This window comes from Aquarana catesbeiana, linkage group LG01, assembly GCF_042186555.1.
Source record: "Aquarana catesbeiana isolate 2022-GZ linkage group LG01, ASM4218655v1, whole genome shotgun sequence".
Taxonomy (NCBI): domain Eukaryota; kingdom Metazoa; phylum Chordata; class Amphibia; order Anura; family Ranidae; genus Aquarana; species Aquarana catesbeiana.
In genome coordinates, this window is record NC_133324.1 from 128,692,648 (window position 1) to 128,710,487 (window position 17,840).

At 40.0% G+C, this 17,840-nt stretch overlaps 1 protein-coding gene across 1 annotated transcript in view; it reads right to left on the reverse strand.

Annotated features, from left to right (window-relative positions):
- Positions 1 to 4,611: 4,611 nt before the first annotated feature.
- Positions 4,612 to 17,840, reverse strand: part of JMY (junction mediating and regulatory protein, p53 cofactor) — a 119,744-nt gene continuing 106,515 nt past the window's right edge. Inside the window, exons 10-11 of the mRNA XM_073623747.1 lie at positions 14,608 to 14,921; positions 4,612 to 6,586 (exon numbers count right to left, since the gene is read on the reverse strand). Of these exons, the coding sequence (XP_073479848.1) occupies positions 14,614 to 14,921 (308 nt within the window). The 3' untranslated portion in view covers positions 4,612 to 6,586; positions 14,608 to 14,613. The remainder of the gene's footprint in view (positions 6,587 to 14,607; positions 14,922 to 17,840) is intronic.

Consider the following 17,840-nt stretch of genomic DNA (forward strand, 5'->3'; position numbering starts at 1 on the left):
GATGGAAAAGGGTAAAAACGTATGTTTAATTTAAATAAAATATTTTCGGATACACAGTGCTTTAGAAAACCAAATGGCAATTAGGGCTTACATCTACCTTAGGTTTGAATCCTACTTGTGCCCCTCTGGCTTGGTTAAGGACACCTTACATAAGGAACTGCACACAAAATAACCCCCCCTCCTCGAAAAAGCATGAAAAAAACAAAAAAACAACAACATTAAAACAATGCAACTTTCAGATGTATAAAAGGCACCACACCTTGATCAAAATGCTAATCTGAAAGAATTGTTTGAAATCTGATAATGATAATCCTATCCTGTCTGTATGCACACCCCAAGATACTATAACATATGAGGTATGCAGTTTACCTGCATAGTTTTAATTAATAGTTTTAACTAAGGCTGGCCATACACAGTTCGAATCCTGCTGAACCAGCCAAAATTCAAACCGTTAATGGGCAGGCTGAATGTGCCAAGTTGATCAATCGATTAACTTGGGTACAACCAGCCTGCCGAATTCTCTTGTGATTATCACTAGTACCTGCTATAGCCACTAGCAATAATCACTATCTTCTCTGTAATACGAGAATTTTCGTACTTTAGTAACCTATTGTTTTCCATATGGAGGTTAGAATCCAAAAACAAACAAAAAAAATCGACGATCATTCGTCTGATAATCTCATCATTTGTACTAGGCTGTAGCAACAAAAAGCACTCTTTCAGGTATGTATTAAGTATACACCCCATTTAACACACCTTAATCTTTACTGGTGCCACTAATTACTTCCCAAAGTTATATTATAAGTGAAATGGAGACCATCTGTTTGTAGTCAAGAGGTTTCTTGTGATTGTAGTATGAATACAGGAATATCTACTTTAATATAGCGTTCAGTATTGTAGCAAAACCTGCATTAACAAGACAAGAACACTCCAAGCATCTCCATAAAGGGGACTGAAAAACACCAGTCAGCGGATGGATACAAAAAATTTCCAAGTCACTGAATATTTATTCACAATTAAAAAGTTTGAGAAACCCTTAGAAAGCTAAAATCTGTTCAGATCGATATAGAAAGGTTATCTGAAATAAGTTATTGTGCTTTATTTGGGTCCCAGACATGCTCCCGTTCACCACACACAATGGTCTCCTTGGGTCATTTTTGCCGACATCATGCATTCCATGATAAATCTCAGCCTCCTAATGGATAAGCTGAGCCAATATAACTATGCAAAAAACAAACAAAAAAACACATACCTGGAATTCAGCTTAAATGTGCTAGAATGGCCAATTCAGAGTTGAGAACTCAATCCAATACAGAATTTGTGGCTGTCCACTCACTCTCTATATAACCTGAAAAAGCGTGAGCAAATTTTACGAGGAGGAAAGTTGCAATATCTAAATACACAAAGCTGGTAGAAACTTAGCCACACCCTATACTAGTCACTTTCAATCAGGGTCACTTGATTCCTTTTGATAGTGTCTAAAAAGTCCCAGAGCCAGCAGTATGACATATTCTGTCTGGAAGTAAGTAGCATTTTCCTACTGACCCCCGATGAATTGCAGGGGTTTTCTTAGACCTAAAATTAATGTCAAGGGTTCCTCTTGGATAAAAAGGTTGAGGAAACCTGTCCTACACACACACACACACACACACACACGGCAGTAATTACTAGATACCGATATGACGTGCATGTATACGTATGCACTTCGTTATTTTGCGTTTTTTTTCACTGTAATTCATTTAAATAAGTTTGCAGAGCTCTGTTCTCTGTTTGAAACCAAAGAATTGATTTCTATTAAGTGTGATAAAGCTAAATAAATTCAACTGCGCTTCAATGCTCTATTGGAATAAAACATGACAACTTTTAAGGTGGAATGGTTTTCAGTGGTGGATGTAGATGTTGATAATGCTCTAGCTCCTTGATCAGTGCTGGCACATCAAGCACAGGTGTAGGCAGAGCAGTTAAGTACATAATGCCTAAAAAAAAATAGTTGGCATACAATGCAGTAATAACTCATAGCATGTGTTTCAGGGTACTGCAAAATAAATAGGAATGCTGCATGCATTTTTAAAAGGCACAAATATATACCTAAGATTAAGGTGCAAAATAAGCTAAAGAAGCAAAGTAATCTCTCAAAGTAGAAGTACTTTATTATATAACATGTTATAATGGGATGGAGAACTAAAGTACCCATAATATCTCAAATTTTTTACTTTAAAAATAACTATTCCATTAAAAGGAATCAAAAAGGTATTTTTTTTATTTCCCACAGTGAAAAATTAGAAAGCGTAAATTGCTTCCAAATGCAGACCAATATGTTGTGCTACCTTTAAGAAGTGCAAGATGCTTGCTGACTCTTTGGCGGAGGAGAAAACTGATCCAGTGCTGTGCTGGTTTTCTGATTAGCCAAAGAAAACTTAAACTGGCCATACATTATACAATTTTCTTTTTTCATTTCCTTTCAATTTACTTTCAACTATGTAGTGCAAGGGCCTTACTGATTGCATACAAATTGAAAGTGTTTAGGTTTGACCTCATATTATATGGTTTTGATAAATCTAAAGGAAAATTGTACAAGAAAATTGTATAATGAATGAGTGGCTTTAAAACAGCCTTTTGGGCCACACAACAGCCAACAGAATTGCAACACAAACAAAAGAAGGCCAAGGATCCCTTCTAAAAACGCATGCACCACAAAGAGTGCATGCATCGGAGCACATGGACATCGCAAGCGTTCGATCATTTATTGTTCATGGCTGCCTTAAAGAAGTTTGTGGCTTTCCAAGCACCACTAGACATATCCACAATTATCAAGCTAGGGAAAAAAATTGTACAGGATGGCTTTATTCTAGTGAAAGATGTTTTGATATCTACCTATCTGCTTTATAATAAATTATGCACTTCCTAAAGTGGGAGTCTAAGAGTGCTTCCTATGAGCCCTCCACAAGGGCCATGCAGAAAAAAGAACTTAGACTGGCTAACACAATGGCCCATAAGAACGAACAAAGATCTACATTTCCATGCTCCAAACATAGGAATTAAAGATTACAGAACACCACAAGGGCTTCACTTCCCACAGCATACACTGTGCTGAGCTAGCATTTTGACTCTATAAAATCGTTTCTTGCATAGGTTATGATTTGGAAATATCATGCCAAAAGTTATCCAAGTGAATAACCAAACTATACAGGTACGACTCCAATATAGACACGCAAAGAAATAAAAAGGCCATTTAGCTACAATGCTTACATCTACCCAAGGCAAGTATTCTACTACACCGTTCTTCAATTCTTAGGTAAGACACCAGAACCTAAATCTAAAAACAGAGGTTGGTAAATGACAGTAAAAATTCATAAGGCTGCACTTTTGGGTCATACAAGTGAAAGTGGAACCAAATCCAACTATTCACCTGTCCAAGCAAAGATTTATAGCTATAACATAAGAAGTTTAAACAAGAAGCTGAGCACATGAGTAAAAAATATGTTGAAGCAAAGTCACATATGACTACTTTACAACACATATCGGTACTTCATGGTTTGTACATGTATAAAAAAACTTAAGGAATGAAAAAGGATGGTTGCTACGCGTAATACAGACGCTGTTCTTTTCTTACAATTTTAATTATGCAAAAGGCTTGGCTGTGTTAGGTGTGGCACCTTCAATCACATCCAATACTAAACAAGGATGCACCTCCCCTTCATGTATACAACAGGGAACACCATATACAATTCAGCAGCTCTTTACTCCAGGGCAGGAGCAAGCGGACAGTACTAAGGGAATCAAATACGGACTAACATTAAATAAACATGATGGTCATCTGATGAACGTAACAAAGTATCCTGTCACTTGAAGTTGCAAAAGTTGTTCTATTGCTGATCAAAGAGGAAATATTGGTTGTGATGACTTTCCGACCTAGCTGAAAACAATCTACCAATAACCAATTCCAAATTTTTTTTGTATCAAAGACAAGACAATTTTTATTGTCTATAACAGGCAGCGTGTCTATATGTTAGGAAATCTGAAAATTTATGGTTGGACTTAAAGTGTTACTAAATCCACAAATAGTAAAATAGGTCTGTATATGTAGTAAAGCATGCTTGTTATACTCACTGTGGAACCTAAGGGATTAATCCTCCATGTTGTATGAAAAGGCTGTTTGATCCTGTCTTCTCTGACCCTCCCTTTCTTTCACTGTCCCCAATCCACCTGCTGATAGTACAGAGCCTTGGAGGCACTCTGCACATGCTCAGTTTAAAAGGACCTAAAAATGAGTGAGACCTGTCTCAGCCTGGAGCAAAAACACCAAAATGCCTCCATCCCTGAATACTAGGCGAAAACAAAAGAAATGGGGTTGGGACTTTACATGAGGCATGTTGGTGTGTAATAGTATATAGAATAAACATGAATGAGTTGAATGTCACAATCCCCTAGGGGTACATCATAATGAATGTTATGGATTATAATAAAGCCAATAGTAGTATAACATTTATGATGTAGAATGTATCAAATGTTTTACTACTATTGGCTTTATTACAATCATTAACATTCATTATGGTGTACCCCTAGGGGATTGTGACATTCAACTCATTCATGTTTATTTTATATACCATTATACACACCAACATGCCTCATGTAAAGTCCCAACCCCATTCCTTTTGTTTTCACATGCTCAGTTTAGTGTCTACTGCTAGAGTGTTTTTTTTGTTTTAAGGGTGCATGTGATCAGCACACTGCTAATCAGTACTGTGCAGACAGAGGGTCAGGGGCCACGCAGACTCTGAAGACAGTGAGAAGAGAATGAAAACTCCACAAGCTTTGACCAGACACTGACAGAAGTCATAAAACTGCTATATACTGCTGGTGAGAAAAGGTATTTAATCATGTAATTGCATTTCAATGTTCTGTGTACTGTGGGAGACCAAATATAGTGAATGCAGGGTCCTGGGTTTAGTAACACTTTAAGATCAGAAACAAAAATCAGCCACACAAACAAATCCCAACACGTACAACGTTAATCAGTGACTTAAAGACCATTTTAGTATAAAAAGTTGAGGACTGAATGTTCCAATTGTGTATGACCACCGAACAGAGACGGGGGAACATTCTTCCATCAATACCAAAACATGCAGATGAAAATGGTAGACACTGCTTGTAATTTTGATTACCTGGCTCCTGGGATTGTCCAGCCAAGGACAATACAAATATTGCATTAGAATAAAGATGTTGGTGTTTTAATAGGTCCAATTACCCTCAAACGTAGTAATAAATACAACTGAACAGCTTGGGTTTTGTACAGTGCAGAGGAAGAGCTATAAAAGTAAAATTGTTGGTCTTCATACTGCCAAACCAGAACTATACATGCAATGTTCTAAAACAAAACACCTATGCTGAAACTTTAAAGTATCTCATGCCAGCAAACCAGAATTTCAGCCAATATAAGCAAGACCAGCCTCTTCTATCAAAAATATGCAGAACGTTCTTTTTCAGATATATATTTAAGTCAGAATCTACCTTTTTAACTTAATGGCCAGACAGTGTAAATAAAATTAGGTGACTTTCTGGTCCTCTTGTTTGAATAACTTCCCCAAACTAAAAAACACATGCAAAGTTTAAAGCAACCATAATAAAGAAAAACTACCCACACAGAAAATACTACGTTTTCTGATCAATATTTAAATATGTTTTGCATTTTCCTTCAGATCGCTGAAAGGAAGTCAAAATGATATTGCATAAAACAATTAAGACAAAGAATAAAAGCAATCAAATCATAAAAATTGAAAAAAAATATATAGGTTATTGTAAAATGATGTACTGTCCCCTAATACACATCATGTAGTAAAAAGATTATTATTATTATTATTATTATAGCAAATGTGAGAAGCTATTGGTTAAAAAGAATTGTAATCAGACGGTGATGAGAGCCTGGCAGTCTTGTAGACAATGAACACATGCTATCTGCAGTGGCCAGCTAATTGGAGGTTAAGTGTAAATATTCCATCGAGACACACGGAATGATTTTCCAACTACTTGAGTTATACTTGACTCTTAATATTGGTCTTCTCAAAGAAATCTTGGGTCACTTTAACCTCAAAGCTTTCCCTTGAATCCTACATAGCTAGTAAACAGAGGACAGTCTACAGTTGGGCAATACAGTGTCTGGTACTGCTGCTGCAAAGAGGTCAGTTCTATTCAATCTCCTTCAAGCGAATCAGATTCAGTGCATCCAGTGATTAGAGTTTCATAGATGTCCTTCGTAAACTCCAACTTCACTAATAAATCAAGTGTGTTTGCCATAATAGTAATAATAAATGAAAAAAAAAAAAAAAACTCAAACCGATAACTGGCCACCAAGCTAAATGGAAAAAGTGCCTCTGGAAGCAGCGGAGGGCTCATGAAATCCATCTGGCTTCTAAGCTGTAAGTGTACTGGTGCTTCAGCGGTAACTATAATTTTCTAAACTGTAGAGATTCCTCTAGTTGTCTACCAGAAGGATTTGCTTCTTCCTCCTCGTAGGCTTTTCTTCATCTTGTGGCAGCAAAAATGATCACCTCCGCTCTGCTGCAATACAGTAATGTCAGCCAAGGACCTATTCAATGCAAACAAAAGATATCACACAATATGTTCATAAAGTTAGGTGTAAACAGCTTCTATTACCAATTAAGTAACACTGGCTTAACTATGTTAAAATGCATATTTTTGGCCTGACGATTCCTTAAAGTGGAACTTTAGTCAGAAAATGAGGTCCTGCTAGGTCACTTCAGGCTGGCCCTTTTGCAAGAATAGCTATGTAAAACATTAAAAAGAAGTGTCTATACTGTTTAACCACTTGACGACCGCCTCACGCCGATGTACGTCGGCAAGGCGGCACGGACAGGCAAAATCACGTACATGTACGTGATTTGCCTTCCGCGGGTGGGGGGTCCGATCGGACCCCCCCCCGCCGCCCGAGGCGGTCCCGTTCTGTCCCCCGGCGATCAGAGACGAGGGGGAGGCCATCCGTTCGTGGCCCCCCCCTCGCGATCGCCGCCGGCCAATGGGAACACTCATTTGCTGCTGTATGCTAAACAGCAGCAAAGGAAGTGATGTAATCTCCCCTCGGGTCGGTAGTTTCCGTTCCGGCCCGAGGAGAGACGACATGTGAGTAAGTGCACCAACACACACACACACAGTAGAACATGGCAGGCACACATTACACCCCGATCCCCCCCCCGATCCCCCCCCAATCACCCCCCCCCCTGTCACAAACTGACACCAGCAGTTTTTTTTTTTTTTTTTTTTTCTGATTACTGCTGTGTCAGTTTGTGACAGTTACTGTGTTAGCACAGTTACTGTTACCCCCCTGTAGGTCTAGGGTACCCCCCTAACCCCCCCTAATAAAGTTTTAACCCCTTGATCACCCCCTGTCACCAGTGTCGCTAAGCGATCATTTTTCTGATCGCTGTATTAGTGTCGCTGGTGACGCTAGTTAGTGAGGTAAATATTTAGGTTCGCCGTCAGCGTTTTATAGCGACAGGGACCCCCATATACTACCTAATAAATGTTTTAACCCCTTGATTGCCCCCTAGTTAACCCTTTCACCACTGATCACTGTATAACCGTTACGGTTGACGCTGGTTAGTTTTTTTTTTTTTATAGTGTCAGGGCACCCGCCGTTTATTACCGAATAAAGGTTTAGCCCCCCGATCGCCCGGCGGTGATATGCGTCGCCCCAGGCAGCGTCAGATTAGCGCCAGTACCGCTAACACCCACGCACACAGCATGCGCCTCCCTTAGTGGTATAGTATCTGATCGGATCAATATCTGATCCGATCAGATCTATACTAGCGTCCCCAGCAGTTTAGGGTTCCCAAAAACGCAGTGTTAGCGGGATCAGCCCAGATACCTGCTAGCACCTGCGTTTTGTCCCTCCGCCCAGCCCACCCAAGTGCAGTATCGATCGATCACTGTCACTTACAAGGCACTAAACGCATAACTGCAGCGTTCGCAGAGTCAGGCCTGATCCCTGCGATTGCTAACAGTTTTTTTGGTAGCATTTTGGTGAACTGGCAAGCACCAGCCCCAGGCAGCGTCAGGTTAGCGCCAGTACCGCTAACACCCACGCACGCACCGTACACCTCCCTTAGTGGTATAGTATCTGAACGGATCAATATCTGATCCGATCAGATCTATACTGGCGTCCCCAGCAGTTTAGGGTTCCCAAAAATGCAGTGTTAGTGGGATCAGCCCGGATACCTGCTAGCACCTGCGTTTTGCCCCTCCGCCCGGCCCAGCCCAGCGCACCCAAGTGCAGTATCGATCGATCACTGTCACTTACAGAACACTAAACGCATAACTGCAGCGTTCGCAGAGTCAGGCCTGATCCCTGCGATCGCTAACAGTTTTTTTTGTAGCGTTTTGGTGAACTGGCAAGCACCAGCCCCAGGCAGCGTCAGGTTAGCGCCAGTACCGCTAACACCCACACACGCACCGTACACCTCCCTTAGTGGTATAGTATCTGAACGGATCAATATCTGATCCGATCAGATCTATACTAGCGTCACCAGCAGTTTAGGGTTCCCAAAAACGCAGTGTTAGCGGGATCAGCCCAGATACCTGCTAGCACCTGCGTTTTGCCCCTCCGCCCGGCCCAGCCCACCCAAGTGCAGTATCGATCGATCACTGTCACTTACAAAACACTAAACGCATAACTGCAGCGTTCGCAGAGTCAGGCCTGATCCCTGCGATCGCTAACAGTTTTTTGGTAGCGTTTTGGGGAACTGGCAAGCGCCAGCGGCCTAGTACACTCCGGTCGTAGTCAAACCAGCACTGCAGTAAGACTTGGTGACGTGGCGAGTCCCATAAGTGCAGTTCAAGCTGGTGAGGTGGCAAGCACAAGTAGTGTCCCGCTGCCACCAAAAAGACAAACACAGGCCCGTCGTGCCCATAATGCCCTTCCTGCTGCATTCGCCAATCCTAATTGGGAACCCACCGCTTCTGCAGCGCCCATACTTCCCCCATTCACATCCCCAACCAAATGCAGTCGGCTGCATGAGAGGCATTTTCTTTATGTCCTCCCGAGTACCCCTACCCAACGAACCCCCCCAAAAAAGATGTTGTGTCTGCAGCAAGCGCGGATATAGGCGTGACACCCGCTATTATTGTCCCTCCTGTCCTGACAATCCTGGTCTTTGCATTGGTGAATGTTTTGAACGCTACCATTCACTAGTTGAGTATTAGCGTAGGGTACAGCATTGCACAGACTAGGCACACTTTCACAGGGTCTCCCAAGATGCCATCGCATTTTGAGAGACCCGAACCTGGAACCGGTTACCGTTATAAAAGTTAGTTACAAAAAAAGTGTAAAAAAAAAAAAAAAATATGAAATAAAAAAAAAATAGTTGTCGTTTTATTGTTCTCTCTCTCTCTATTCTCTCTCTCTATTGTTCTGCTCTTTTTTACTGTATTCTATTCTGCAATGTTTTATTGTTATTGTTATTGTTATTATGTTTTATCATGTTTGTTTTTCAGGTGTGTAATTATTTATACTTTACTGTTTACTGTGCTTTATTGTTAACCATTGTTAACCATTTTTTTGTCTTCAGGTACGCCATTCATGACTTTGAGTGGTTATACCAGAATGATGCTTGCAGGTTTAGGTATCATCTTGGTATCATTCTTTTCAGCCAGCGGTCGGCTTTCATGTAAAAGCAATCCTAGCGGCTAATTAGCCTCTAGACTGCCTTTACAAGCCGTGGGAGGGAATGCCCCCCCCACCCACACCGTCTTCCGTGTTTTTCTCTGGCTCTCCTGTCTCAACAGGGAACCTGAGAATGCAGCCGGTGATTCAGCCAGCTGACCATAGAGCTGATCAGAGACCAGAGTGGCTCCAAACATCTCTATGGCCTAAGAAACCGGAAGCTACGAGTATTTCATGACTTAGATTTCGCCGGATGTTAATAGCGCCATTGGGAAATTGGGGAAGCATTTTATCACACCGATCTTGGTGTGGTCAGATGCTTTGAGGGCAGAGGAGAGATCTAGGGTCTAATAGACCACAATTTTTTCAAAAAAGAGTACCTGTCACTACCTATTGCTATCATAGGGGATATTTACATTCCCCGAGATAACAATAAAAATGATTAAAAAAAAAAATATGAAAGGAACAGTTTAAAAGTAAGATTAAAAAAGCAAAAAAATAATAAAGAAAAAAAAAAAAAAAAAAAAAAAGCACCCCTGTCGCCCCCTGCTCTCGCGCTAAGGCGAACGCAAGCGGCGGTCTGGCGTCATATGTAAACAGCAATTGCACCATGCATGTGAGGTATCACCGCGAAGGCCAGATCGAGTGCAGTAATTTTTCCAGTAGACCTCCTCTGTAAATCTAAAGTGGTAACCTGTAAAGGCTTTTGAAGGCTTTTAAACATGTATTTATTTTGTTGCCACTGCGCGTTTGTGCGCAGTTTTAAAGCATGTCATGTTTGGTATCCATGTACTCGGCCTAAGATCATCTTTTTTATTTCATCAAACATTTGGGCAATATAGTGTGTTTTAGTGCATTAAAATTTAAAAAAGTGTGTTTTTTCCCCAAAAAATGCGTTTGAAAAATCGCTGCGCAATTACTGTGTGAAAAAAAAAAATGAAACACCCACCATTTTAATCTGTAGGGCATTTGCTTTAAAAAAATATATAATGTTTGGGGGTTCAAAGTAATTTTTTTGCAAAAAAAAAAAACTTTTTCATGTAAACAATAAGTGTCAGAAAGGGCTTTGTCTTCAAGTGGTTAGAAGAGTGGGTGATGTGTGACATAAGCTTCTAAATGTTGTGCATAAAATGCCAGGACAGTTCAAAACCCCCCCAAATGACCCCATTTTGGAAAGTAGACACCCCAAGCTATTTGCTGAGAGGCATGTCGAGTCCATGGAATATTTTATATTGCGACACAAGTTGCGGGAAAGAGACAAATTTTTTTTTTTTTTTTTTTTTTTTTGCACAAAGTTGTCACTAAATGATATATTGCTCAAACATGCCATGGGAATATGTGAAATTACACCCCAAAATACATTCTGCTGCTTCTCCTGAGTACGGGGATACCACATGTGTGAGACTTTTTGGGAGCCTAGCCGCGTACGGGACCCCGAAAACCAAGCACCGCCTTCAGGCTTTCTAAGGGCGTGAATTTTTGATTTCACTCTTCACTGCCTATCACAGTTTCGGAGGCCATGGAATGCCCAGGTGGCACAAAACCCCCCCAAATGACCCCATTTTGGAAAGTAGACACCCCAAGCTATTTGCTGAGAGGTATAGTGAGTATTTTGCAGACCTCACTTTTTGTCACAAAGTTTTGAAAATTGAAAAAAGAAAAAAAAAAATGTTTTTTCTTGTCTTTCTTCATTTTCAAAAACAAATGAGAGCTGCAAAATACTCACCATGCCTCTCAGCAAATAGCTTGGGGTGTCTACTTTCCAAAATGGGGTCATTTGGGGGGGTTTTATGCCACCTGGGCATTCCATGGCCTCCGAAACTGTGATAGGCAGTAAAGAGTGAAATCAAAAATTTTCACCCTTAGAAATCCTGAAGGCGGTGATTGGTTTTCGGGGCCCTGTACGCGGCTAGGCTCCCAAAAAGTCCCACACATGTGGTATCCCCATACTCAGGAGAAGCAGCTAAATGTATTTTGGGGTGCAATTCCACATATGCCCATGGCCTGTGTGAGCAATATATCATTTAGTGACAACTTTATGAAAAAAAAAAAAAAAAAAAAAAAAAAGTGTCACTTTCCCGCAACTTGTGTCAAAATATAAAATATTCCATGGACTCAATATGCCTCTCAGCAAATAGCTTGGGGTGTCTACTTTCCAAAATGGGGTCATTTTGGGGGGTTTTGTGCCACCTGGGCATTCCATGGCCTCCGAAACTGTGATAGGCAGTGAAGAGTGAAAGCAAAAATTTACACCCTTAGAAATCCTGAAGGCGGTGATTGGTTTTCGGGGCCCCGTACGCGGCTAGGCTCCCAAAAAGTCCCACACATGTGGTATCCCCATACTCAGGAGAAGCAGCTGAATGTATTTTGGGGTGCAATTCCACATAGGCCCATGGCCTGTGTGAGCAATATATCATTTAGTGACAACTTTTTGTAAATATTTTTTTTTTTTTTTTTTTTTGTCATTTTTCAATCACTTGGGACAAAAAAAATAAATATTCAATGGGTTCAACATGCCTCTCAGCAATTTCCTTGGGGTGTCTACTTTCCAAAATGGGGTCATTTGTGGGGGTTTTGTACTGCCCTGCCATTTTAGCACCTCAAGAAATGACATAGGCAGTCATAAACTAAAAGCTGTGTAAATTCCAGAAAATGTACCCTAGTTTGTAGACGCTATAACTTTTGCGCAAACCAATAAATATACGCTTATTGACATTTTTTTTACCAAAGACATGTGGCCGAATACATTTTGGCCTAAATGTATGACTAAAATTTAGTTTATTGGATTTTTTTTATAACAAAAAGTAGAAAATATCATTTTTTTTCAAAATTTTCGGTCTTTTTCCGTTTATAGCGCAAAAAATAAAAACCGCAGAGGTGATCAAATACCATCAAAAGAAAGCTCTATTTGTGGGAAGAAAAGGACGCAAATTTCGTTTGGGTACAGCATTGCATGACCGCGCAATTAGCAGTTAAAGCGACGCAGTGCCAAATTGGAAAAAGACCTCTGGTCCTTAGGCAGCATAATGGTCCGGGGCTCAAGTGGTTAAAGTGGCTGTAAACCTCAGACATAAAAATATAAACAAAGCATATCCCTCTATAGTGTGTACTTGTCTTAATCCAGAGCACTAAATGTAATTTCTGTCTGCTGCTTCCTTCCTCTATCAGCATGTGGGCACAGAACCCACTGCATGGGAAAAATATTTTTTGCCCAGAGTTGGGCTTTAACTTTCACAGCAGAGTTTTTGTACCTGAATGTGAAGACACAATCACACACATATAGCTCAGACACTAGATGCAGATATTTTTATACATTCTTTGTCGGGGGTAGAAGGGAAAAGGGTGGGTGTGTCTTAAGCATTTTTCCCTAAACTATATTAATTGTATACAAATGTATCCTTTTTCTTAATTAACTTAACTATTGCAATTCCAGGGGGTAGTGAGAAAATGTGTATTTTACAGAAGATGGCTAGTAAGGAAGAGAACATTGTGATTAACAGATAATGTCTGTACTTGATGAAAATGTTCTTTGGCTAAAAAAACAAAACAAATGCAGTCGCCATATTTACAGACCTGTAAACTGCCGTATATTACATTTACTTTATTAATGGAGCTCTCTCGGTTCCCTTAAGCAGAAAAAACACCTTGGGGCTCCACACCGTGGCCCCATTTTTATGAATGGGAAGGGTCACGCTATAAAGCACAATACAATGTAGAGCGGCTAGTGATATCCACTCTTCATAATAAATGAGCGCCTTAGTTATCTGCACTTCTTTTACCTGAAAGGCTCCATTTCTATTACAGATATGTATACTAGTGAATTGGGAAACATGATTTACATGCCATAAAGCTGATAACAGCGTAAGAATTGTGTGACCTGAGAAGCTTCTCGCCTCTTTCAGCTCACACCTAAAAGTCGCGCAACATACAGTGCGACTTTGAAGCAACTTCAGGGAATGCCTGAGCAATCTTCCTGTAATGTCAGATCCAAATCACATCAATTAAAATAAGGATTTGACTTGGCGGTAACTTCCATTACAGTCTGTAGGCGCAAGTCTGATAGAAGTCGCCTTGAAGTAGTACAGGAACCTTTTCTAAAGTCGGAATGACTTCAGTAGTGCCAATTAAGACAGCTCTCATTGACTAAAATGAGATTTCACATGTCACGTGACTTGGGGTCTCACTGTGTGAATTGAGCCTAAAGCGGAATTAAACCACTTCCCAAATCAGTTATATTCAAGGAATGCTGTGAAGGATAAATGTCACAGTTGCTTGTGCTAACAGATAAGATGGCAGCTTCCTTGGCTGTAAGGATACCGTACTGGTAACCCTAGCATAGGGAATAAAGGTTTCCGCGATAGGGAATTTAAAAAGACATGATGCCATTCACTAACATTAAAAGAGACGCTGTTTAACCTTAAACTGCGTAGAGGGTTTGTTACTGTAAGAGCGGTTAGGATATGGAATACCCCTCCACAGGCGGTGGTTTCAGCAGGGAGCATCAATAATTTCAAAAAACTAATAGATGGGCACCTTAAGACCATAACATTCAGGGGTATACGATGTACTATTAACATATAAGCACACACACACACACACATTATATATATATATATATATATATATATATATATATATATATATATATATATATATATATATATATATATATGTTGGACTGGATTGACTTGTGTCTTTTTTTCAACCTCACCAACTATGTATTTTGCTTTAAGTCGATCTCAGCCAAAAGGAGTAAAGCTAAACTGACCTTTTTAACGTTCTATGTAGTATAATTATTCCGCAGTCAGAAAACCATTCTTAGATGTAAAATTTTAGTCTAAATAATCTCTTGAAATCGGAAGCCACTAGTGTCATGAATCATTAAAATTAAATTAATGATACCCAAAATAAATATTAAAAGAATACATTACCACCAGCTAATTTTCCCAGTCTGTGCAAGGCAAACTCTCGTCTTCATCCTCCGATTCAGGTGAGGCCTCTTTAATTCGTCTAAGTGCCTCATGAATGCTGCGTGTCAGCGGGTCTGCATCACTCAAAAGTGTGAAAGATTCTCTTAAAACATCTTTCTGCACCTTCTTCAGTTTCACCCCCTTCCTGATTTGTGCCAATATATTATTGCTGTCGTCCTCATCGGGGAAAGGGGCCAGCGTCCTTTGTTCCACTTTTTTCAGATGAAAACTTCCACGTTTTAGGGAAGCCAAAACTTCATCCATTGGCGAGCTCACTAGAAAAGACACATAAATCAATACCAGTAGTAATATCATTGTACACTGTCATTTCAAAGGCTTCATCTTGAAACATTTTTGGTTTGTTGAAAGAACTGAAATCAGTAGTACAAGAGAAAATAAACCCACTTTAATGCAGGCTATACATGAGTTGAATTCCGAATGAATTTTCTTGATGCATTTTGTGATCCGATGGTGGCACTACTGATTTTGAAATTCGACCAACCAAGCCTTCAATTTCACCTTATGATGCTACACAAAATAATTTTGCAGTTTATAGTTCATGTGCATTTTTTTTTTTTTGGTTATATTTCTTGCATTATTCTCCCATCTCTGATTAGAAATTTGTTTCTTTTGCTAAAATTTTCTACCATGCCTGATCACTCAAATTTGATGGCTGCACGAAAAATCGGCCGTTGCTGTGGACCCACTAATGGTGGGCAATTCGAACAAAAATTCTTAGTTACGATTTTTGAAAAAAAAAAATTCTTTCAGAATTAGACCCATGTATGGCCAGCTTAAATCGCTTCATGTGCTATAGTTTCTAGGTAAGCTATTATATCTGGATGTAGATTATATTAAGGGTTGGGTACCCCTGCCTTACTGTATGATACAAAGGATGAATGACTTCAGGCCCTAAAGCCCAATTAAACATTCAGTTTAACGCAGCTACATCATTCCAGATGCATCAAAACAAAAAGTGTTCAATGTCTTAAAAAATCGATTTCTTAGCAGCAACAGCCTAAAAAGAAACGGCCATCCCCTGCCAGCATACTGCAGCATGGGACCCTTGTTCTATGTGGGAAAGCAGTGGTCTCACTGCAGAGATCCTAACTCTCACCCATAGTGAGTCAGACCTATAGTACTGCAATCAGTAAAGCACATACTCCCCTCCCAACTGATTGGAGAGCCCTGGTTCTGACTCATCAGGAGCCATGTCAAACCTCTGCAAAGAAATTACTACTTCCACAAAGGATGCGAGGATCCCACACTGCAGCATGCTGGCAGGCAACAGGCATTTCTACGTAAGCTGTGGCTGATTTTAAATAAAACAAAAATTGTAAGAAATTATACACCTTTGTTTTGATGCACCTGGAATGCATTTAATGAAGTTAAACAGGAAGTTCAATCATATAATTAAAACCCCACACGCTATTCAAAAATATAAATCACAAAACAGCTATTACTCCAAAATGTGCACTCATCACACTACAACAGAAAAAAAATATTATAAAACAGTGAAGCATTATCAATGCAAAGACCCCAAATCAATAAATTATAAACACATCTAAATACAATATCTGTTCAGATATGATAAATCAGTGAGATCAAACCTAAACGCATCTACAATGAAGCATAAAAATGTGCAATGAATCACGTAAATCAGGGATCTCCAAACTTTTCAACACGAGGGCCACATTGTAGCTTTTACAAGTATTCGGGGGCGAAAAAAAAATCAGTTATGTACAAATGAATGAATCATCATGCACATCATCAGTCCCCCCGGCAGAGTTTACCCATCATCAGTCCCCCGCGGCAGACTTTTCCCATTCAGTCGCCCTAACACCCGCCCCCCCCCCCGGCAGAATTTTCCCCATCAGTCCCCCCCCCGCAGACTTTTCCACTTTTCCCCATCAGTCCCCCTACACCCCCCCCCCCCCCGGCAGACTTTCAGTCCCCCCTCCCCCCTCAGCAGACTTTTCCCCATCAGTGCTCCCCCCCCCCCGGCAGACTTTTCCCCATCAGTGTCCCCAACAGAGTTCTCTCCATCAGTGTCCCCAGCAGACTTTTCCCCATCAGTGTCCCCAACAGAGTTCTCTCCATCAGTGTCCCCAGCAGAATTTTCCCCATCAGTGTCCCCAGCAGATATTTGCCCATTTGCCTTTTGTCACTGTTTGAGCCGACTTCAGCTCTCCTACACCTCCCGACTAAAGTGCAACAGCTGTAGAAAAAAAAAAATCTATATAAATAATAAAAAAAAAAAAAAAAAGTCGCATACACCAATTTTACTGCAATCTCCTATTGCAATTAAGTCGATCTTCAGACAGTGCAAGGAAGCTCCAGTTTCCACACCATGTACTTCGCCCCACCTTATAGGTATCTGCTCACCTTAATTGTTGGACCCTCACTGATAAAAAGTAGGCCAACTATGCTTTATTTACAAATGTAACGCCTGTCCAGTCTTCCTCTTTCCTCACAGACAGTCTCCCAATGGCAAGATAATATGTGGGAAGCGTGGCTAGCTGTGAAGTCATCACAGTGAGTGGAGTCTGGACGCCATATATTGGAATATGGAAGTGACGTGTCTGGTTTGATCTGCTGAAATGTGTTTTTTGTAACCATTTTCAATAAAAATCATAAACACGATCTGCACGATCAGTGTCTTTCTGCTTCCCACATATTATCTTGCCATTGGGAGACTAGAGAGGAGTTACTTTTGTAAATAAAACATGGCTGGCCTCCTTTAATTAGTGGGGTCCAACAATTAGGGTGAGCAGATACCCATAAGGTGGGGTGGTGAAGGATAGACCTGAAGGTGTGCGTGGTGTGGATAGACTTAATTGCAATAGGAGATTGCACGAAAATTGAATGGTGTATGGGACTCACTTTATTTATATAGACTTCTTTTATTTATTTAATTTATAATAAATATATTTAATATCACTGTGACATATAGATTGATTGCTATCATTTAATTAATAATTTACATGATTCGTTGTAGATGTATTGAGGTTTGAGCTACTCACTGATTTATCATATCTTTTTTTTTTTTTTACAAACACATTATTTTAATAAGTCTTTCCAGGTATATTCAAGTTATAATTACCATGAAAGAAGTCATTTAAATTTTTTTTTTTTTTAAATGTTTAAAATGCTTTTTTTACATCACATACAGTAAATATAATTATAAAATTAAA